This window comes from Heliangelus exortis, chromosome 3, assembly GCF_036169615.1.
Source record: "Heliangelus exortis chromosome 3, bHelExo1.hap1, whole genome shotgun sequence".
Classification (NCBI taxonomy): domain Eukaryota; kingdom Metazoa; phylum Chordata; class Aves; order Apodiformes; family Trochilidae; genus Heliangelus; species Heliangelus exortis.
Genome location: NC_092424.1, coordinates 49,378,415 through 49,403,192, shown reverse-complemented (window position 1 = coordinate 49,403,192; position 24,778 = coordinate 49,378,415). Strand labels below are relative to the sequence as shown.

The 24,778-nt window shown below is 34.8% G+C and overlaps 1 protein-coding gene across 6 annotated transcripts in view; it reads right to left on the bottom strand.

The window, feature by feature from the left end:
- STXBP5 (syntaxin binding protein 5) overlaps window positions 1–24,778 on the bottom strand; it is a 102,225-nt gene that overhangs the window by 34,143 nt on the left and 43,304 nt on the right. For all 6 annotated transcript variants that reach the window (XM_071740519.1, XM_071740520.1, XM_071740521.1 and 3 more), the window contains exons 8-16: window positions 17,171–17,294; window positions 15,247–15,325; window positions 9,895–10,049; window positions 8,809–8,881; window positions 6,645–6,792; window positions 6,208–6,275; window positions 5,107–5,147; window positions 2,746–2,966; window positions 1,565–1,743 (exon numbers count right to left, since the gene is read on the bottom strand). In XM_071740519.1, coding sequence (XP_071596620.1) covers window positions 1,565–1,743; window positions 2,746–2,966; window positions 5,107–5,147; window positions 6,208–6,275; window positions 6,645–6,792; window positions 8,809–8,881; window positions 9,895–10,049; window positions 15,247–15,325; window positions 17,171–17,294 — 1,088 coding nt within the window. The remainder of the gene's footprint in view (window positions 1–1,564; window positions 1,744–2,745; window positions 2,967–5,106; window positions 5,148–6,207; window positions 6,276–6,644; window positions 6,793–8,808; window positions 8,882–9,894; window positions 10,050–15,246; window positions 15,326–17,170; window positions 17,295–24,778) is intronic.

Genomic DNA, 24,778 nt, shown 5'->3' with positions numbered 1-24,778 from the left:
CGCATAAAAGCGACTACAAAACAAGCTACATTGAAACTGACCATTCATTTTAAGGGCCCTTTTGATCCATTACTTAACTCAAACTTTATTGAGCAATAATCACAAAGACTTAATTTCTCCCCTCATTAGAACAAGGCATAACAGAGTTAGGATGCTGTATTAACTTGAATGGATGAAGGTGTTCAGTTTTGCTCCAATTTAGATAATGGAGGGGGATGAGGGGTGCATGTGAAAGAAGTGTACTGAAAAGGGAAACTAAAGCACAATGTACTGATACAAATGCAAACCAAAAATCTCTTGATATGGTACAAAGAAAAAAAAAAAGCAAGGTAAACTTTTATAATGAAAGACTAACTGTATAGAATTAACCTAAGAGTGGGGGAATTGAAGATTCTGGAAAAATTTTGTTTGTGTAATGGTGAACAAACTTCTGAATGTCCTGCAGCAAAGATTAGGTCTTTCATCTTTCAAGGTGAAAAAAAGTTATAGAATGCAAGCTTCTCTGGTTCTCAAATTCCTTTTATTTTACCCACTCATTCTAATTAATGCATATTTTGGTTTGCCAGTATTTTCAATTTTATAAAAACTCTCACCCAGAGAAAATAATTGCATCAGACTTACTTATTTCCTGGATGAACTAATGCAAAGAATTAAAATCCAAGTTAGGAACTTAAAACTTGAGAAAACAAAGAGGTATATACAGATTTCAGGTGCTGGAATAGGCTGCCCAGGGAGGTGGTGGGATTCTCCGTCCCTGGAGGTTTTTAAGAAGAGACTGATGTGGCACTCAGTGCCATGGTCTGCTAACCACAGTGTTAGTGGATTAAGGGTTGGACTTGATGATCTCAGAGGTCCTTTCCATCCTGGCTGATTCTATGATTTTAAATTTATATCTAAATATGAAGTTCAATGCACATTCTGTAAGGTCAATGCACTTGTAGGTCAAAGGTCTACAATGTGAGCACTATGAGACACCACGCAAAATTAAGAACCTTGAGAATGGGACTTCTACTAAATTCTATTTTCTGTTCCAAAGCTACAAAGTAGCTCCCTTAAAGAGCTGTGTAAATACAGAGGTATTTTTAACTATTTTCATTGATTTGTTTTGGCTTTAAAATCCTAAGGCTCTGGAAAATTACCAGGTAAAATCTTTTCAGACATACTTGGCTAAAGTAGAGGAGAGCGACAAAACTAAGTTGTGTATCCATTTCAATGGAAAATAAGATTCCAAACTAAATATATTGCTTCTATTGAAAGTGTTACTCTAAAGCATGAGCATCTCTAACTATACTTACATCTATGCCTAGTTTCCTAAAGCAGACAGCAGTAAAAAGGCAAGAATTTGCATATTTTTTAAAATATCAACTTATGAATTCCAAAGAAACTAAGATTGCAATATCAATGTCTTAAGCGAGAACTCTGCTTTCAGAGAGTTGGAAAACATTGCTTTAAAAAGGAAACATTTTCACCAACACCTACATTTCTGTAATAACACCGAAGTTCATATTCTCTCTTCAGATATCCTGGTAATGTTTGCCACTCAAAAATATAAAAATATACTCACTTTAAACATGGAACATTATCACGAAGTCCATCAGATGAACTGCTACTAGTAGATGGATGAGACTGGGGAACAATGGATTGAGGATTGGACCCTGTGCCTGGAGTTGGCAAAGGTGGCACCTGCTCACCATCTGGAGTTTCAATATAATTTATTTCATACAACAGGCGTACTTCCAGCATCTGCAAATTCAAATAATAAAAATACTGGTAAACTCTGCCCTTCAAAATCTAGGTACGAAATAAATGAAGTGCAACTGAAGACAGTAGTGATAAAAAGTGACATTCCAGACTTCTCCATATTTTGAAAGATAACTGCACTTAAATACATGTATAGTCTTCAGAAAGAGTTGTACTACACACTGAATATCTGAAGATCTTTAAAACTTGAAAACTTAACCTATTTCCCAATATTTAAGTTTGCTGCTTGATATTGGAAAGAAATTAAATAACGGATATATAACTCATTTAATTATTCTGTGCACACAGATTTTCATTATTAACATGACTTGCTTAATGTAGCTCAGGAAAGCTATAACTAAGTAGAATTGAAAGCATACAAACAGCTGGACTTCACAGTGTTGTAGCACTGTAGGCATGTGACTTAGGTCAATGTCTCATGTTGCACTGAACTTATACAATGCTCCTCTTGATTTCAGATTTCCTGGATCTATCACACTGGTATTATTAATTATAATGCAGTGTAAAGGAAGATTTCCATTGTTTTATTCTCATCATCTAAAAAGCAGAACCTGACTCATGGACTCAAAAAAATTTATAAAGCATTCCTAATATTGAATGATAGTTTGCTATGGGATAATTTGTTCAAGCCATTTAGAAAAATTATGTCCTCTTAGAAGGGAATGTACTTGTACATAAGTTATCACCAAAAAGAAAGAAAATAAATATGCCCCATGTCCTGAAACAGAGACTTATTTGAAGGGGAAGAAGATGCAATAAAAAATATAAAAATCAGAACTACATTATGATTAATGCCTTTCTTAGAACACCCAATATTTCATAATGAAACATATTCAAGCTAGCTTTCAGCTCATACATTCAGGCAAATGCATGTGTGTGTGTGATTTAACATTTCACTGATAAAATGGAACAGTATAAGTAAATTGCTAGAACAGTCTTACAGCTAGATCCTACAAAATTAAAAAAAATGGTTATACTAATTACCGGAATGACTTCTGTTGTCACTTCCTGCTTGCTGAACCTGTAAATAATGACATGTGCAGAAACTCCAGCTATGCACAGCATTCTACTTTCTGGACACCATGAGATGATCTGAATAGCATATGGATCTTCATCTACTATATCTGTGTTTGGCCTGTCATCTTTATTCCGTGATTTTTCAAATACTTTGGCTGTTTTTAGCTTATAGAGTACTTGCAGCGTTACTAGGAACAAACCAGAAGAGATAAAAATTAGTTGTGGTCAAAATAGATGTTTTTCTCTATTTTTTAAAACTTTTTTTATTTAGAAACTCATCTTTATAGATAAAGTCACTATACTGAATAGAAGAGGCAGAGAAGAAACACTGAAAATCTGAGTTGAATCTGTCTAAGCACACCACTCGCTCAACACAGGATCAAATACTATAATGAAAAGCAAAACAAAAACAACACCCAAGCAACCAACCATCTTCTCCTAAGATATAAATACTAAGCTGCATTTACAAACTAAGCCCTCTCAGCTTCTCAAGACTTAACTATGCTTAGGGATCTCTTCATAACAGTAGCATCTAGTTACATGTTTCACACATGCTATATCCACAACTTAAGCCTATCTATTGCAGAGAAAAGTGAAGCTTCTCTCCCTTCTGCTTACAGTATTTTAAATTCATAAGTTTTCATCTGCACACTCAGACTTAACAGCCTCAGTTCCTCCAATTTTTATCTTGTCCCATCTGGTCATTGAAAAGCGCTGTCCTCTTACCAGTCCACATTTTTTCATGACTGTGTTTCCTAGAACTGCTCTAGTGAAGCCTTGCCATAGTTTAAAATCATGAAGTAATTACTCTATGTTGCTTTTACAGCTATTTTCACTCATTTATCCCAGTAATATTTTTTTTTTTTTTTTTTTTGCAACACTGACACTCCAATCCACTAGATGTCCAATTTTTTTCCCAGAATGCTACTTCTGAGTGTAAATCATTGCTACTATATTCAAGTAAGTTGTCCTGGACACTACTCAAGAATTAGCAATATCATCATCAATTGTAATTCTAACTCTAAATTTTCGTTATCCTGCATTTTCTTTACAACTTCACAGGCTTATTCTCTAGTCAGTGATCCAAATCACTGCTACAAATTCTAATCCTAACATCAGAAAAACTTGATTTATAGCATCCTTTCTCCCTTTATATATTTCAGTGGCTTTACCTGTATCAAACTTTAGTTCATTTGTAATACTGTGCTATTAGATTTAGATGTTTTAAAATCAAGATATGAGATACTTGCAGATTTTCCCTTAGCAGGTTTATCTGTTTTAGAAACAGCATTTTCTTTTCAAAGACCTATGCTGCACAGAATGTTTAAGCATACAGAATCAATCAGTTGTTTGTTTTGTTGTCCCCCTTCCCTCCTCTCTTTCAAGTTCCACCCCCACCCCAAACTGAAATTAAAGATCTCTAACACTACAAATACTCCTCCTCCCAGTTTTTAAACATATACATTGCATCTGTTCCCTTCCACACCCACGCACGCCTTAGCATTTTGGAATCTCAGTCTTCCACAAAGTTTCCAAAGACAACTGGTAACAATTGAGAGAGATTTTTAAGTACCAAGAATACCAAGTTAGTCAGAACTAAGTTAATTAAAACAACTCTGTGTAGTCCATTTAATTTGAATTTCTACTGCATTTCTCACTATCAGCTCTCTAGACCATCAGATGCCATTGACCCCGTAAATTGAAAAGTAAGAGAGAATCATTCTTCAGCCCTGCTCAGTGTTCCACCAAAGCAAACTGGGGGTTTTTTTTGGTTGGTTTTTTTTTTGTTTGTTTCTTTTTAAAGGTTTTTGTTTGTTTGTTTGCTTTTGGTTTTTTGCTGTTGTTTTAACTGTTCAACTGCCTTTCTTCACAAATGCCTAGATCATTTTATCAGCACAGACAACTATTTACGGTTCCAATTCTCATTTTTAGATACTGTAATTTATGGAGAGCTGATGTCTTAATAAACACATACATCTCTCCTCTCTAAAAAGACAGAAATAACTTAATGAAATTCAACTGTAATAGAAAGGAATGCCTTTGCCTGCCATACACCTCTGTGCTCAATATTGTGTTTCTGAAGGTGCTTCTCAAAAATTTTTGGACTCTTCTATTCTAGTCAGTCCTTAGACTACAAATGCATTTTCACTGAGGTGATAAAAACACTGAAAAAAATTACCCAAGAAATAATGTTATTTTATTCTAAATCAAAGTTTACATGAGGCAGGAAATGAGAATGACTGGTCTGTATTTACATTCCATTAAAGAAATCAGTAAGCTTGGAAAACTCCTGCTACACCGGAAAACAGCTCTACTGAAAAAACTTACTTGCTGAGGCATCCCAAAACTTGATTGACCCATCAGCATGCCTATGAAATATTAAAAAAATTAATCAGATGGTAAAATGGTTAGTTGGAGTGTTAGAACTCTTTGCTACTGATTAGCAAATATATGGCTAACATTCTATTTTTATTAGTATTCTTAGTGACACTTGATTTTCACAATTTTCTTTTTTTACAAACATGAGCCTCAATTACTTTGGACAGAAAAGGATTAAAAAAAGCAAAACACCACATTTGGAGGCTACCCTCCTGAAATTTCACTTTACTAATTTATAATTTTAAATACTGTTTTCAGTTACCTGTATTTTCCATAAGCAGTCTGATAAACCTTACCATGTGCTGTTCCTTAAAAGACATTCTTTATTCAGAATGACACTTATAAAGGAGATGCCTAAATATACTGTATTTCAGGGTAAATGAGTCACCTAGCTTGTTTGTTTATCCCTGAAACGAAGAATCAGATGACTACATTTTTTCAGGAGTCTCTCTCAAAGTCTCTGCAACATGTATTATAAAGTGGCAGTAATCTCATTGGGGCTAACTGGATGTTATTAAAAAAAAAACTTCAGTAGTGCTCTTATTTTCAGTGATCTACTGACATGGTTATAAATTAAATTTATCTTATGCTTCTTACAGTAGTATTAGAAGGATCAGTCTCTGAAAACAAAATGATCAAATTTAAGGTTTTGGTTTTCATTATTGAAATTAAAAACTTGTCTCATCTTTGAGAATTGAACCAAACTATTTAGTAGAGTTTCTGTGCTTTAAAACAACACTCAAATAGTCTCCAAAATAGTAAAATGTAAGATTCATCCAGGATATCCTGACAGTAAGCAGACAATCACAACATCACATAATAATTCCTATAAAGCATGGGCTACAATTTTGTTCCTACCTTCTCTTCCACATTTTGTTTTACTTTCTTGTTAATGCCTCAAGAAGATATGCAAATGACTCATCTGGTGAACATAATTTCTTAAATCATTCAAAGCATTCTTAGGACATTGTTTTCTATAAGATGAACAAAATAGTCTCACTTCTATTTAATCAGCTAAGAAAGTTATTAATACACAATGAGGTCACTTACCCTGTAATAATTATCTCTGGATAGCTCTGAGTGATCAAACCCCAGTTGCCTCCACTGATAGGCCATTCCTGGAAGATTAACAAATAAAAGTTAAGCCACTGAAATGCCTGCAGATACTACAGATTCCAGTATTCCATGTGACATCATAAACTAAATAGGCACATCCATTGCAGAGAGAAAATTCAACAAGGGCTATACACACCACCCTTGCTTCAGAAGTGCCTTACAGTGATGTGGCAACCTCAGGGAGCAGACGTGAAAAGCATGACTGTAGGCTTGATATATGGGATACCCTCCCCAGCCACCTGCTATTATCTTGTCAAAGACAAGATGATAATTCAGATGGAGTTTTGGTCTTAGTGTGACTACTTCTACATTATTTGGAGCTGTTGATTTTCAGTATTTTCAAATATGTATAGGGGTAGTAGGTATCGTACCTTCTTACTGTAGCCTTGACGTTTTTGTCGAGCGCCAACTGAATAGAGTGCAGGTATGAGGTCCACAGGACAATCAGCAAAATATTCACAACAGGTAACTGGAGATTCGTGTATAGTCAAAGGATAGGGATTCTCAAATATAGGGTACCTTTAATGAATGAAAGGAGAAGATTGTTAACCTAGGAATATTCATTATTTTTTAAAAATGCAGAATACAAGTAAACACTGAAGAATAAGTTTTCATTCTTTTTGTTTAGAGAAAAATAGTATTTTATTATTTTAAATAATACATTATTATAAATAATTACACTGAAGAAAATACTCAGATATTAAAAAAAAACTATGCACCTTCACTGCTAATCCAAGCACACTATCAATATACCGTAGTACTCAACAGAACTTGAAGTTCATATTGTTTATAGAATAGTTCTAGAACACAGCTATTTCATATAGTTTTGTATTTTTAAAAGCTAATTATTTTAATTATTTTATGTGGAAAAGCTGAAGTCTCAAATCCCTAATTGCAGGAATATGGATCTATGAATTGATTTCTAGCTCTTCAGTCTGTTCTTGCAGGGAGAAAGATAAGGCAAGCTCAGCTTATTTTGTATTAGCATACTGTTCTTGGACAGAAAGTTGACCAGCAATTTATCTTCTTGCAACTCCAAACCCACATTTCTTAAAGATACAGATTGCTTCTAGTGAATGGGTAATTGCATATTGCTAACACACACTCACACACACACACACACACTCCCCATCACCACCTCATCAGAAACGTGGCAGAGCTTAATGAGGGAATAGGCCAATAACATTAATAATAAAAAACAGATGTCATCTCCAGAGAAACACACACCCTTAGAGGGGCAAAAGGGACACGCCTTCTTAACCCATCTAAAGGAAATTTAGCAATAGGAGATGAAAACATCCTCCCTACCAATAATTTTTACACAGCTATCTGGAAAGCTGAAACAATCTTCCGATGATTTAATTTAAAAAAAGGGCATAATTTTAATGAAATATAATCAATCCATGTTACAAAGCAGGGCTAAAGGAAAACTTCTGTAGCAAAAAAAAAAATTATTCTCTTGCATTTTTCAGGCGTGAAACAATTAATACCTTGCAAGTCAAAGACCACTACTTTATTAATTAGTCTTTCAACATATGAATGTTGGAAGCTTCATGCCAACTGCATATCAGAAACAAGTCTGGATACAGCATAGGGCCATGTAACATTGGTAAAATCTGAATTAAATTGCTCAGTAGCTGCAGAGATATTAGGACAAAACTTGGCCTTTCAAATTAAATAGAAACTTCTAAGGCATTCCTGGTGACTTTGAGGATATATATTTACATATATTTGTTTAGCTCTATAAGGATGCTCTTCACAAGGATTTCTCTTCTTCATTAACCAATACTGGTGACTTTTAATCAGGAACACTACAAAGATCTAATTTTTATGGTTCCTCTGCTAGTAAACTCTTAATAATTAGCTGTTACTTCCAATACTAATTTCAAAACCACTGGTCAAAAAGACAAAAGTTAGGAAGTAGAATTTATAATTGACACCTTAGAGAGTACATCGACTGTGACATGGCCAAATTAACTAGTGGATCAGAATGTGTTAGGCAAGGTATTAGTTGCAAAACCTGTAATATCATACTACTTTTAAGCAACCTATTCCTCTAGATGTTACAATTCTAATTTTATTTAAATGATACTTCTTGCACCAGTATTGAGTCACTTTAAGCAATACAGATAGCAATTCATTTGGCAAATGTGATGAAAAGAACACAGTGTCAGCCAAAATTACTTGCCTTATATGAACAGTTGTTCCACCTGCTTCCCTCCCTAAAATTCCAATCTCCCCTCATATCATTAAGTAACCAACTTCAAAATAATCTGATAATTAAAAAGAAGCAGTGATCTATGACTAATTTTTGTCAGTCAATAAAGTATGGAAAATGTTACATAATATTCTACTCATCTACTATATTTTAACTTGGGAAAAGTTGATCTAGGTGATCCCAGTTCTGCTAGAGAAACTACTTAACATTCCAAGTTTTATGTTCTGGACAGGGGGGTGTTATGGAAGCTTAAAAAAACAAAGCAGAACAACATGCTGATCGCTGCAGCCATTGAAAGAATTACACAAGATTCTTACCCATTTTGTGCAAGGTCAATCAGTACTAAGTCCTTTTCTAAGAGAACAACTACAGCATATGGCTCCTGAAAGTCTGAAAACAAGAAAGAAAAGTTACTTATTGGTAAGTGTAGTTCTTGCACGCGCAGCACTCTTATCAGTCAAGAGTAGCAAAGCCACTTAGCTGACTTTAGTTTCTGAAGAATTCATATGCTCACCATTCTGAATACTAAAAGCTAAGTTTGGGAAAGTCACTCTCTCCATTTAGTTCAATAATCTCTGCTCTCTTCAGAATTGCTAGCATCATTTAAATGGCTCAAATAACAGGAAAAGGAACATACCAAGGAACTTCTATAAGCAATGTTTTTGAGAAAGAACCAATTACTGAACAATAACATAGCCTCTCATCCCAAAACTGTTTTTTCTCATAGTGAGGTTTAAATTCTAATTGCTTACAAATGGACTGAAAGACAGCCGACTTGACACTAGGAGAAGAAAACTTGAAAGAGTATCCAAAGTTCATCTTCTCCTCTTAAGACAAACCTCAGATTCTGAAATAAGCAGTTTTATGTTCTCTAATGGAAGTTGACAGCTAGAAATACCAGAGTTAGCAATATAACAATATTAATCTGGGACAACTACCTAAACTATAATAAAATAGTTTGTCATGAATGCTTTGTGAGTATTGGCATTACTAAAGTCAATAAAATTTAAAAATGGTACAGAAATTTTCATCAAGATTTAGCATTGACTGAAAAGGTCTTATGAGCTCAAATAAACATTAATGAATACATCTGCTGAAGTAACTACAGCTTACAATTGTAATGCTACATTTTGTCTGCAGATGCTTTTGGAATTAAAAAGGAAAAAGAAACATATGACCAGTAATGATCATTCATTTAGAAGAAAAATAGGTTTCAAATTAAGCTATTCTACTGCAATGCTTTGGGAAGTGAAACATACTACTGACAATAGGGATAACAGATGTTGCTTAATTCAGTCTGATCCCCAGATCAGATAAAACAGAGGCAATAATAAAGAATATTCTGACGAGATAAAACTCCAGAGAGAAGTTCAAGTATTGAGAAAAATCTTTACAGAGCCTACCATTAGGATATGGTGTTTCACAGAGGGTTAGAAAATCAACAATTGAATAATCCATTTCTAGTACAGCAGTGCTTTTCCCATGCATAACTGTTAAGCAGGGTCTTCTTCCTACAGTGTCGTATGACAAACCTCCTGAGAGAATAATGAAAGGCTCCCTGGAATAAAGCAGAGGCAGTGAGGATCAAACAAAGATAAAAAATAAAGAGATTTTTGGTAGGTTTTGTAACCTTATTAGAAAGTCCAATGAGATACCATTAAGAAGACATACTGAAACAATAGTGCAAACCAGGTCTCCATGCAATGTCTAGCTTGGGTATATGTTTCAAAATGTAAAGACCAAGAATTAGAAGACTATAACTCAAGTCCGTCATCTCTTCCAAACTTTTTGGTCTACATTGCTTATTTAACAAGTCTTTGCAACTGTTTTCCAAGATGAGATGTTTTTAATTTTGTTAAACTTTAGAATTGTTTCTTTTCTACTGAACTGCGAATTCAGATTTGCCAAGAGCCCCCATTTATCTAAAATATAAATATTCCTGCAAGATCAGGAAAAATTACCCCATTTATTTTCTGTAGAGAATTACCCTTAATTTTGAAGGATGAACGATTTTGCAACAAGTGCAAAATAATTTTGGAGTCACAATAATATGACTGCTTTGGTGAAGCAAGCAGCTGCTTGACAAGCTTCAAAGACCTAACATCTTCTAGGAAGTAAGGACATAAATAAATGCCCAATTTTCTCATCACACATTTACACTAGATGTTTTATCCATTTCCCCCCCCAACCACCAGATTCAAGGAACTACTATGTCAGAGACTACTCCTACTGCATAATTAAATGGCTGAATATAGAAAAGCAAAAATATTTCTTCTGTCCTGAGAAAAGATATTAGAGGCTTCTCTTAAAAAAAATTTTTTTAAGTCTTTAAAGAAACATATATTACATCCATATTTTCTCCAGTATGCACATAACAGTTTACTGTTTCATTTAGTGAAAAACAAGATGAAGTAAACATAGTAGGTTTTACTAAGTATTTCCTTCTTTCCCAATTAAGGCAAGTCACTCATTTTAATACTGTTGATATTTAAAATAGGGCACAATATGTTTACAGTGCAGACTGACTGTTTACAAGTGCAAAGCTCAAGAAATTTCACCCATTAATGGCAATTTTCTCAAATGCCAGGTTCTATTTCTGAAGGGAAAATAGGCACTTAAACTTTGAAATTTATTTGACCTATTTTTGTGCTTACTTTAGGTAGGAATCCTACCCTTTGTTAGTGCCTACCCTGCAAGCAGTTAGTATGTCAGCATCTGGAGAAAAATTGTAGAGAAAAGCCACCATGATATATTGTGAAAAAGAGGCTGAGAGATCTATTTTTTGTCATGTCCTGTATGTAACATCATCTTTCCCATACTGTCTAGATGGATTTCACTAATTAACATGTGAAACAAATGTGACAGATGAGGTACATTTTTCTTTCTGGAAAACCATATGAAGGATTTAGTTTATGTATATGCTGCCCTTCATGAGTTAAGTTTGTGTTCTGTATTTGTAGCACTGAAGGCAACGTAGACTAAGGTAAACTTTCAGTTTCTCAAATTATTTCACAATCTGCCTGATCCTTCAAAAAGCCCTAGAACAGAACAGTTGGGAAGAGTCAACCATAAACTACACCACAGGTCTACTGAGTTCAATACCCTGCCTCCAGCAGCAGCCGAAAGTATATTTGTAGAGAAGGCTTAAGTTCAATCCAAGTTGTCATTTAATCTCGATTCTTCTTATTGGAACTTGACACAATCTTTTATGGTCAGGTACCTGAAGCAATTTCAGGAAAAGGACAAATTTCAATTTAACCTGCTATTTTTCAGAATGTCAATGAGTTAAAAAATAACTGTGTGATGTTCTTGCAGTATCTCACTGAGCTGGAATGATTTATTGTAGTACTTTTTGCCTGCACAAAATCATTAGCTTTTTTTTTTTTTTTTTTTTTTAAGAATAATGCTGCCAGGACAATTTGCAGTAATTATTAGACTTGTGGCTTCAACGAGATCAACTGACAATACCCAAGTGACAAATTTCAGTTTCTAAGTTTCATACATCAAACTGTAAGCAAATTTGTCAAGAAATAGACCCCTAGTAAACGTGGAAAAGGAATCAAGAGTTAATCTTAAGACTGGAAATTTTCAAGTAGCAGTGAAGATGAAATCTTCAAGTAGCAGTGAAGATGAATTACTATTTCATTTTGGAAAGTGTGGTTTTTCACTGGCAAACTCACACAACAAAACAGTACTATTCTAACTAAATTAACGGATCAAGAACTTTTAACTTATCTGGAAATATTATTATTGTAACCTCTGGGTCCCAGTTATAAACATCTAGCTTGCTGTGAGGTACTGGCTTTACAGTTAATCAGTGAAAGTTGCATTAGATACCAAGACAATCCTCTTATGGATTACCTTTTTCAGGGAGACTTTTTGAGCTATGATTTCTATTTACTTAGTGCTCAAATAGTAAAGAATAAGCTTGGATGATTTTACCATTGACTAGGACTGACTAGAATAAATGCTGTAAGGAGCTAAAGGTAGAGATGTGGGAAATGGCATTAGAAAACTCAAGAGCTTCTCTAGATTTCCTATAATTACAGAAGTCTGCATAAAAGGCAACACAGAAACCAATTAAGCAAGATCAAAAACTTTGAAACTCATCACTTCAAAAATAGATGGATTATTTTAGATGGACTTTAATGGCTGGAGATCAATGATATTATGCTCTAGGACTGGAAAATTATGCCAATTTCAAGGAATATGAAAAAATCACTTGTATTTTTGACCCCCAGGAACAGGTAAAGAAGGACTGTCAATAGTAACCTTTCTACATATATAATCCCAGAAATAAAGCTGCAGACACAGGGTAAGCAATTTGCACTTTGGAGACTTCAGAGGCACTATCTGTAGTAGACTGAAAAGAGAAAACAAGCAAAAAAAAGCAAAAAACCCAACCAACCAACAAACCAACCAAACAAAAAAACCCAACAGCAGAAAAATCACAAATTTGAAGATAAATAGGTAGTCTGTAAAAACCAGAAAAAGCCTCACATCCTCCTGTTTCACCAACTCCAGCTCCACAAAATGGAGAACAGAAGAAATAAATGGTAAGGGATTAACAAGATACAGCAGAAGAAAGAAAACTGCCTGCAGTCCCTACTACTTGTTGCCATTAATTATCTTCTGTGTGGTTCTGGACATTTCTTTCTAAAAACAATAATAAAAAACTAGAATTAGGAGCAGCAAATAAAGCAGGTAAGCTCACATCAATGAAGAGCTTTCCACATGAGGAGATACTGAAACAAAACTAAATCTTAGACCACCCTGGATAAGAGGAGAATGAAAGATGGATGAGAAAGATGTTAAGAGTTCCATAAACAGCATGGGAAAAGTGAAGATGAATTGTGACTCACTGTATTTCAAAAATAGAAGCTGGGGGAAATAAATATACATTTAACAGTACCTCTTAAATGTGTTGTCAGCCTTTTTTTGTTGTTGTTTTGTGGAGTTCTTTGATTTGTTTTTGAAAAACAGTTAGATCAGACTGCTATAGAAGCAAGCTTACTTTGTTTCTTTCTTGTATTATTTCAGTAGCTAGAGAAAATTTGGTCCTGTCCAGGAATGAGTCTCTTTCTTAGCTAAAGAAATTAAACCACGAATAGCAAATGACATCACTTTAAATAAAAGTTAAAATTGTACCATGGTCATACCTAATCAATTTCCATTTGTAAAGTGAAAAACTATTAACATTTTAAGCACTGAAAGGTAGTTTTGCCTTGCCTTAAAATTCTTTTAAGATTGCAATTGAAACTCAAAATTGAAGAGTGAAGTATATGTAGCAGTAAACAAAAACAGATTTTCAGTGCACTACTTCACCACATTACTAACTGTGCTGTGTTTGGTTTTGTTTTGTTTTTAATGAAAGTTTTGGGAGAGTATCACAGAAGTTAAATATTTGGAAATCCAGTGAAGATGAAGAAAATAGAGAGAAAATATTAAATGAGAATGCATCAAACTATTCAGTTTGGAAGGAACACTGGAAAAATCAGACCAGAAAAAAGCCCACAATAGGAAAAAGTAGTCTCCCCAAAGAGCTATGTGTTCTTGAATTAATACTAGAATAAGCTCCCCCTTGAACTGTGGGGGAAAAAATTGATTTACACATTGTAGTATTATAATTGCATAGAACAAGCTTTGAACTAATCTTTTCCTTTAGAATGATTCTTCATAACACAAGGCTTTTGATTGCAGAAATTTTAACTTGATGAAGCAGAGACCACTTTTGGTTCTCTGTATCTTTCTTTAGTTCAGCTTTTGACATTTCATTTGAGAAAGGAATATGCAGACAGATGTAGACTGCTGCAAGAAAAATATAGGTTTCCAATTGATCATAGATGTTCATACATCTGTGGATTAGTCACCGTTTTAAATTTCTATCTGCTTCACTTTTTGCAAACAATAAAATACATAAAGCCATTGATACTACATATAGGGGCATACCAAAATGTAGTAGAAAACTATATCACATCAATTAAGTAACAGAATTAAGTAATAGATTTGAATGCCTAGAAAGCAAATTTAAAAATACATAATCCCCCCAAAAGTGAAGGAAAAAAATAATCAGCATTTGCAATAGCTGAACAGATTTCCATGAATACTTTATCTTTATATTGCACTTTTTATTCAAACATTTTCAAAACCATTTAGAACCACAAATAAAAGAAATTGCACACAGTTCATGAAATCCCTCAATCATAATTGCAGTCTTGGTAACAAAATCTGCTACTCAAGATACTGCAATTCCATCTGAGCCACTCACAACAATTATTGCTTTGTGTGCATAATTAGGCACAATTCACTGCATAAATTATTGAACTCTACCACAAAAACTTCTGTCAGTAACATTCTCAGTGGAGGAAAACATATTTAGAATTTAGAATATTCACATCAGGCTACTATTTGTTAAAGTTCAGTGTTTCAGATCTTTCCTTTACCGTCTTATGTGCTTCATCAGATTTTTTTTTCTTTATTATTCTCAAATGATTTGGAAAAAATATTAATATTACAGAAGAAGCATGCAGATAATGCACTGACCATATCTTTACTTAAGTAAAGGTTACTATATAGTAATTTGTTTACATCTGTTTTGGTAGCTTATTCAGCAATATCCATTTTAGCAAAACTCTTTCAGATATTTTATGGCAGCTCAGAGCCATCAGGATAGGTATCCCAGCAACTGGGAAACCAAGGACATTCCCAGGAAGCATTTAGTTTTCATGTGTTATTTTACATACAAAAAGTCTTACCCAGCTCTAGTTGTTTTATATTCCACCTTAAGGATAGGTTTGCAGGGTTCTGGCTTCTTTCCATCCTTCATCTGCTTTCCTAAAGTGAATTTTTTTTTTTTTACATTAATCAGATTTTGATAACAAATTATTAAACTCACTATGCAAGTTGCAATGTAAAACATTCATACTACCATATATTCAAAACCTCTGATAATTATAGAGTATGCTTTGCAATACCATTATAAAAGATTTATTCAAACTCTCAGTCCATCAACCTAAAATATTTAGGTTCAGAATTCTGAAGTGCTGTGCAGTACTTGTTTTCAAAAATACAATCCAACCCTAATAAGGCTGTTTTAAGTGGCACTGAAGAATTTGAAATATATCTCATGTCTACCATTTTGCAATTAAAATTGGTCACTTGAACTATAACGAGGTTCATTTTGAGTCTTACCCTTAAGGGGTAAGACTTGAACTTAAACATGAAGGCTTTTTTCTCTACTGTGTACTGCTTTACTACTTGCAACTACAGTTTCCATTCATACAACTTACCATGGAATCAGCAGAAATTTATCTGACCATTGATAAACTTTGATACAACTATTACGTTCTGTAGAAAATTTAATTGGCAGGCCAAGATTTATTTTTTTTTAAAAATACGTTCTGGCCAATATGCTTTGGCCTCTTTTGACAGAATGGTTTGGGTTGGAGGGGACCTTAGAGATCATCTAGTTCCAACCCCCCTGCCATGGGCAGGGACATCTCCCACTCGACCAGGTTGCTCAAAGCCCCATCCAACCTGGCCTTGAACACTTCCAGGGAGGGTGCAGCCACAACTTCCCTGGGAAACCTCTTCCAGTGTCTCACCACCCTTGCAGAAAAGAATTTCTTCCCCATGTCTAGCCTAAATCTCACTAGTGCAGAGGGGAAAAATCACCTCCCTTGATCTGGTGGCTTCTTGGACATTGGCAGTTCATGTTGAGCTTCTCATCAACCAGCACCCCACAAGCCTTTCTCCTCAGAGCTGTTCTCAGCCCCTTCACTACCTAACCTTTATTTATATGCTTTTGATTGCCCTGACCCATGTACAGGACCTTGCATTTGGCTTTATTGAACTTAAAGTAGGCATGGGCCTCCCTCTCAAACCTCTCAAGGTCCCTCTGCATGGCAGCAGCAGTCATTTTTTACTTTTTGACTACTACTTTTTCCACGTGAGTCCACAGCCAGCATAGCATACACAGACTTGCAGGAGGCTCACATAGTTAAACCAGGATTCTTAATTACAGTATCTTGTACTACAACTGTAGCCTCACAGATTATCCTCATTTTCACTTTCAAGATGGTGATGTAAATAGGTTTCAAAGACACGGCTTAGACACATGCATACGGTGCAAACCTGGCAACTACATAGAACTTCTTTGAAGAGCAGCAGCATATTTCACAAAACAACATGAAATGTTAATTTCCTAGATTAACATTAATGCAAGACTTCTCAGAAGTGGGAACATCTTACCAGATGCTAGTCTTACTCTGTTACAAACCTTTCCAAGAATTTATATGGTAATCCACACATTTATACATGAAACAGATGCTTGCTCTTAAGTATTTTAAATAACATATGGGATTGTAATGCCAGGCAAAAAACAAGCCCTGCAAAATATGCAGTAGCTAATTTTGATATCAAGGCCATTGTGTGAAAGGCAAGCTTAAAGTTTAGTAAAACAGCACTGATATGGATTCATATTTCATAAAGACTTTACCAAAAAAAATGAAAGTGTCAGAATTAGATACGACAACGTATTTTACTCTACCACAAGTGCATTTTTAATATTTGGTCTTGGAAGCATTACATTTCTTTATTATATGTTCTTTATCATATCAAATTCTATTAAAAGTAAGTTTTCACTGTTTTAAAAGCAGTGGGTGTCCATTTTCACCTTACCGTGTGGAGTGATTGTCTGAAATGGTTTGGTAGGAGATTTTACATTCCATATGGTCAAGGTACCATCTGAGTGACTACAAATAAATTGTTTTCCTTCATGATGCCAAGCCACAGAGTGGATAGCCTATGGAAAAAAAAAAAGGAAAACAAATGTAAGAGTGTAAGTTGAGCATCTAATTATCATTTTATCCCTCCTTCCTTCCTCAATGGCATTACACAACAAAAGGAAATTAGAAAAAGAATAAAATCATGCTGCTCCTAGCATGCTCAAAATGTACCGATTTTAAGTGTACTGTTCACGAGAACTTCTCATACATAAATCTATGTAGTAAAAATACTGTCTTCATTGTAGTGACATGTTTAAGGGGGAAAAACAAATCATCCTTAGAGTGTAGTACTACAGTATTTTTCAACCATGAGTAGCATGCCAAGAATGACTTCAAGTAACTATTTAACTTTGCTAACCAGAAATTTTAATATTCAGTATATCTATCTATATAAAAAAGCTATTTGATGGGACTGTTAAGTCAAAGTTCTAAATGGCATTTTAGATGACAGGTGGCAATGATGAAACACAAAATATTACCTTGACTAAGTCTTCTAATGCTGCAATGGCAGTGTTGAGGTACAGGAAAGTATAGGGATTTACTAGTTAAAGTCTTTCCATCAATACAAAAACATCTTTATATTCATAAAAACAGCAATGGAATTATTAAGCTCTGCCTCATGCAATCTTACTGCAAAAAAAAGCTAACTAAATAAAATCTACTGGTGGTCTCAAGGTGAGAGAAGTGTAGACAGTGAAGCAAAGTGTACAAATAAGGTGAAGACATCAACTAGTAAAAGATTGGTCGGCATTTCTGTTTCATAGAATCAAAGAATGGTTAGAGTTGGGACAGACCTTAAAGATCATACAGTTCTAACCCCCCCTGCATGAGCAGGGACTTCTCCCACAAGATCAGGTTGCTCAGAGCCCCACTCAACGTGGCCTTGACCACATCCAGTGAAGGAGCTTCCAAAAGTTCCTTTGGCAACCCGTTCCAGTGTCTCACCACCCTCACAATAAAGAATTTCCTCTTCACCTCTAACCCAAATCTCCCCTCTTCCACTTTAAAACCATTATCCCTTGACGTCTCACTAGAAGTCCTTGTACAATGTCCCTCCCCATCTTTCTTGTAGGCCCCCTTCAGGTATTTGAAGGATGCTGTTAGGTTCCCCTGGAGCCTTCTCTGCTTCAGAATGAACAACCTCAACTCCCTCAGCCATCCAGCATCTCTGTTACTCCATGGAGACATGAAACCATTAGGTGATGTCCAAGGGAATTTCAGTTATAGCATGAAAATATAAACAATGAAAATCCAAAGTACTTCTCTACTACCCAAATATGCAGAAGGAAGTATTACCTGATACAAGAATGGATTTCAATATTATTGAGAAGGTAGATACACTTAATATTTATGATTACAACATTATTCTAGGTATGAATCTGTGAAAGCTGATGGACTCTACAATACCACCTTTTGAGTAGATAATCTCAGTAGAGATTCTGTCTGTAAGCAGGACTTAAACTCACACCAGTCCCTTGGGTACAAAGGGATTTCCTCTGTGAGTAAACTGGGTGTGTGAGTAGTAGGGAACCCTAACTAGCAGTGACAGCTTAGTCAGTAAATTACTAGGTGAAGGGAAAAAAACAACAAATCACAGAACACAGATTTAAGCTGGCTTTGCCTAAACTGATTATACACCAATTATACACATCTTCATCCATTTCATAAAATTATACAAAAGCCAAGAGAGTTTCAAGCATCATGAGTCAGAGAATCTAGAGAGTAAACAGTGGAGAAAATTTACTGCACTACACAAGTGGAGTATACTCATGTAGTAACTTTTCCAACTTAAAACAGTAGAAGATACAGATATATGAAAATTAGAGACTAACTAAGCTTAGTATTTCTTAGTGAAATTTAATGTTGTTTCCAGTGTCATGTCAAATTGCTACAGATTTTGTTGAAGACAGACTCAGTGTATCACTATCACATCTACACGTATGTAGCTCAGAAGCCTAAATATCTCACATGATGTCTCTTAAAAATCTTGTTAATTCTGCCTATAAGATAAACTTTTATTAAGCAAATAAAGCAGATATTATAAAGGAAATTTTGCATAAGTAATGAAACAAGTTTGAAAGTACAGACTGCGTGAAACAGGTTCCATTTCGTAAGTTCTTTTCATTAAGAAAAGAAATCATCTATACTATGACTAGCAGCCCAATGTAATATTTATGTTTTAAATTCTATCCTGTATGAAGTACAGCTGCCTGTCAGTAGGCAGCTCATAGCATAAACCGAACCATTTTCTGATACCATTTATGTAGAAATAAGTTTTAGGAGCCAGTAAGAAAGCAAACCTCATAGAAGGAAGGATAAATCTGAGAAACACTTATTCCTATTGAAAAAGAAGGTCAGGAGGAAGAAAACAACAACTCTTGTGTCATTACTGTTCAAATGACATGAAAGCTTAAGAACATAAAAAGATCTGATAAACTGAGCACAAAGGAGAAAGATGACTGCTATCATTTGATTTCTTTAAGAAACCTGATGAGATGGAAAGAACACTAAATAAGGCCTTTGGCTTTATAGCCATTTATTGTCTAGTTTTATAGAGCATCTGGTTAAATATAGCTTCACTGCTAAATTTAATTTTAATCACAATAAAAATATGTATTTCTTAAAATAATCAAGCAAACAAATTCTGTGGGCTGAGTATAATAAGCTTTGCTACAGAGCACTATCCTTTGCTGTTATACAATTCACAACTTTCTGTAAGATAAGAAATATAACTAGACCTATAAGTAGTTGTATCATAATCTCTAGGTATTCACAGGCTACATGTCTACAGTAACTTCTAATTTACAATGAAAAAAGTACAATAGCTTTAGGTGGCATTAGTTGGTTGATATCAATAACCTCATTCACAACAACAAAGCTGATAACTGGAAAATCATCCCAATACTCAAGAGGAATATTGCTGACAGTTTTCCCCTAGTTACTATTAGTGATAGAATCTGAAGGAAAGCATAAAATTCATGATGGAAAAATTGGGAAGAATCCACTGAGGCTGCAAATCTATACACAGCTCCCGAGAAACTAAAAAGCCCCTAGGAGTACTAAAGTGTTTTTTTTTTTCCAATATTTTACATAAAATTTACAGAACACCATAATGCAGCAGTATGCTTAAACCAGATGGTGCTGTTTCAACTGTCTCTCAAATATTTTTGTGGAACCTATCACTGGTCATAAGGATCCCGAAGAGTGAGCAATCCCTTATGACAAGATCAAGCACCAGGACCACAAGGGACTGATGCTATAATTAAGGCACAGGGTATTTGTATCCTTAAGAAGAGTTGTTTGCACAGGTAACCCAAGTTCTGACCTCACTAAAATTCTGAATCTTTCCATTTACAAGCATACATGGAATACAGGGAATCTTTACAGGTAATTACACTGAGAATGCTGTCCTGAAAAACAAAACAAACCCCCCAAATCCACAGTCAAACAAAAAAACCCCACAAAAACAAACAGCCACAACTTCTTATTTAGATAAATATTTAAATTTACCTAAATATAACTAAAGATTTCTTATTAAAAGCACACCTAGTAACCTCTTTCACTTAATTTGAAGTTAATTCTAGACTACATGGAAATTTGTTTCAGAACTTCTAGAACGGAAAAGAGTTGTGATTTTGAATAATAAACCTAGCATTATATGCCAAAACTTAACTAGAAATAGAGTATTATGTAGAGATGGGCTGTGCACAAAGGAAACCACACTCTCATCAGCTGTTCCAGGATTACCCCGCATAGATAAACAACTGCTATATCGCCTACAAAGAAGGTGAATATATCTGATTTTCAGAAGGAAATATTCTTGCAATGTCTGCAATAGTTACCTGAAGGAGACTTAGGTACTGTGAAATACAATCACAAATAAGAAACCGGCAAGGTCCAAGGGAAAAAAATTATAAGCATTTATATGCAAGTCTCCTATAGACATATTTTAAGTATATCAGTAGCTTTTAAAGATACTAATATATGTTTAAAAATGTTTTATGAATTCAGTTTTATTGCTGAATAGCTTTTCAATATCCATATAAATACCTTATTTCTTGGCTCTGTAAGGAGGTAAAAAACCTAATGATTCTAAATACAACCCTACAATCTAAGAGACAAGTTCATTAATGAAGAACTAACTTTTGATTGTATTTTTCCACTAGGGGGATTTAAGAGCTTCAAATAATAAAATACTTATACAAGAAATCCATTTCTTTTCAGTCCCTAGAGACTTTAAACCTATATATAACATGCACCGCATTGTTTTATTTTCCAGTATAATACAATTTTTGCCAAATTTTTTCTGCATACTTTCTCACAGGGATGCACCAAAGTCATCAACAATTCCTCTCATCATTCTTCAGATTTGGCCATAATCCTTTAGTCTTCTGTGGCAGTAACTGAGCTTGAAACATACTGTGCATGACTGGTAAGATCCATGACATGAGACTGGTTATGCGGCAAACCAGAGTGTTTACCACAGCTTATTCAGATTTCACTGTGTTATAATAGTACTTCATTTCCATAGGTATGAACAGCATTTTATGGCAAACTTGAACAGATTATGGCACTGACTATTTTTAGGTTTACCAAAATATTCAAAACCAGTGAAGTAACTTGGGACTGCCTCTGGTCACTCTCTTGTCAACACACAAAAAAACCCAAAAAACCAGCTACTGAGACTCAAATGGAAGTATAGAATGATTGTTTTGATACAAAGAAATGTTCATGTGCTTAATGACTTAAAGACTTCACTGACATGCTTTGTCTTCTGGCAAGTCACATATCAGGGCTACTTTTTTTTTTTATTTTGACCCTCCTCATAATCCCATAGGCTACTTTGCCATGTTTTTAATGCTGTAAAATAATCTCTTACACGCAGAATATTGAGCCTAGAAATAGTAATCTATAATGCATTTGCTGAGTTAATGCTATCAAAGCTGACTTTAAATCAGAACAAAATACTACTTGAAAAACTGACATTATTATAAACAGTTCCAGTTGTCAGAAGTTGCACTTCAGATTTTCAGAAATAGAAGCAGTAACTGAGAAAAGTGTTTTTTTTCACATCTGAAAATACTGCATGGGAAACAAGTGCAGTATGAACTGCACACGCACTGCATGAAAGAAATGAGGTGGGGTTTTTTTGTTTTTTGTTGTTTGTTTTTTTGGTTTTTTTTTTTAATCCCAGTATTTACATAGAAGGCTTAAGAATGACGCAAAAAGAATTTAGCCCTTTTTCCACTGAGGCTGCCCAAGACCAAAAGGATGTTTTGAGGAAAGGTTTTAAAGGAAACTTTCCACAGAATTCTTCATTCACAACTGCAGTTCCAGTATGTCAGACAATTTCCACCAACCTCTCTGAAAAATGATACATTTGTACCTTCTTCTAGCTAATTCTAAACATGAAACACATTATTGTTATAGTAAACACTATGCAGTACTGACAGTTCAGGATGTCCTTTGTAACACTGAAAAATCAAGAACAAATTCTAAGTAAATTTCCTGTTACAAACTAGGAAGTTGTGGAAGTAAGAATAAGCCAGCAATCAGCACTAACAGTAATCATGACCTAGAGCTGCCTCTCCCGAGCCATAGCTAAACAGAAGTATAGGTTACAATGGTTTTAGGGGTGGTGGTGTTGCCCACCCTAGAAGCATTCTTTCCTTTGGGATGAGTGCTCCTAGGGTCCTTGTGCTCAAACAATCAGAGCAGGGTGTTAGGCAGGCACAGTTAAAGACAGGAAGAAATTATGGATAGTGTTCCACTGATGTAGTTTTCAGGTAAAAAATGAAACTGCCCCACCACACCATGGGAACTGGCTCTAAGGAAGCCTCCTAAAAGTCACGTGATTTGGAATGAAACCAAACAAGCAGCTACAAACTATAAGAGGATTCAGCTTCATCCCTAAGGAAACCACTCAGGTATTTTTCCACAAAACTATCATACAGGAAATTCAGCCCTCACTGTTTCTTAGTGAAAGAAGATCACAGAAGATAATATTTGGATCCCTTGACACACCTGAAGTTTCAGTCAAAAAGAGTTGCATTAAACACTGATGGTAGACTGCACAGCCCCCATGTTACATACTGAAACAACAGTGTCAACTGCAAAGGTATGAGAGAGAAGGATACTGACCCAGTGGCAAAGTTGCTAGCAAAAAGTCTTCATGGTATCAGTGTGCCTGGCCATGATGTCCCTGATGCCTACTGAAGCCTAGCCACCCATTAACAGCCACCACCACATCAAACAGAAAAAGCTGGTTCAAAGAAATGCTACATGAAGACTTATACTTTTTTGGAGTGTATAGTAAGAGGGAAAGAGAATTAATTATACTGTGACTTGCTGTATTACCACCAACACAACTAATTATGGAACGATATTGCTGGAATGGTCAGTGTAAGGATGTCTTTTTGGGCAGCAACACAATCTTGATTACACTAAACTGGTCAATAAAAGTCTTGATGATATAATACTTCAATAATTATGATATGTGACCCTAATAATTTCTTATTGATGATAGCTTGGGAGGAGGAAAATAAGGAATTAACGTAGCCACATTTTTTTCTAGGAATTTCATTTTTGGATATTTGAATAGATAATTTTTTTCAATTAGAAAAACAGGAGGTTACCTTATTAGAATTCCAACGTCAGTCCACATTTTTCACATTATCTGTTATGGTGCTATTGTCTATGACTCAAAAAGTGACCCATGTTTCCAAAGTAAAATTTTCTGTTTTAAGCAAGAGAGAACACTTTTTCCTCTTTTCTGTTCAGGAAGCTGTCCATAAAAACTAGAAAAAACAACTATTCGGCAATATAATTTTATTGTTGCAAAATGCAATAAGGAAACCTGTTCCTCCTGCGTTTCTTAACACTTACATTCACTTACTTGAAACAGTGCTAGCTGAAAAGCAGCAAGAACTATTATTTATATAGTACATTAGTCAGCACTGATCATAATACTATTAAAAAGATAACATTATAGAGCTGAATATTCCTTTCACTGACAAATTGATGAAGATTCTCATTTTTGCAATTAAATGCAAAACTGAGAGGCACTGAAGAATAAAATAAAAAATAGACACATCAGAACACCTCACCTTACTGCCCCTTAAAAATAGGAGGAGAGCTATATATGGCACATATATCATCATCCACTTTCTGCAGCTTTCTATTTATTATCTTTTCTGTATCTGATATGATCTTCACTCAAAGCCATCTGTCCAGAAACAGCACACTTAGTAATGGCACCTTTCAAAACCATATTTTTCAATTCTATTGACAAAGATAATGATTTATTTCTATGCCATTCAGGTCAGGTTCCAAAAGAACTTGAAACTGCCTACCTGTACCAAGTGCAAATTCAAAAAAAGGGGGATTTATTCTATTCTACTTACCCCCCTAGAAGATCAGATCTAAATAACATGCCCATTGAGGAAAAAATTCCTTGTCATACAATGTTAAATGGATGAAAATCAACAAATTATTATTGCCT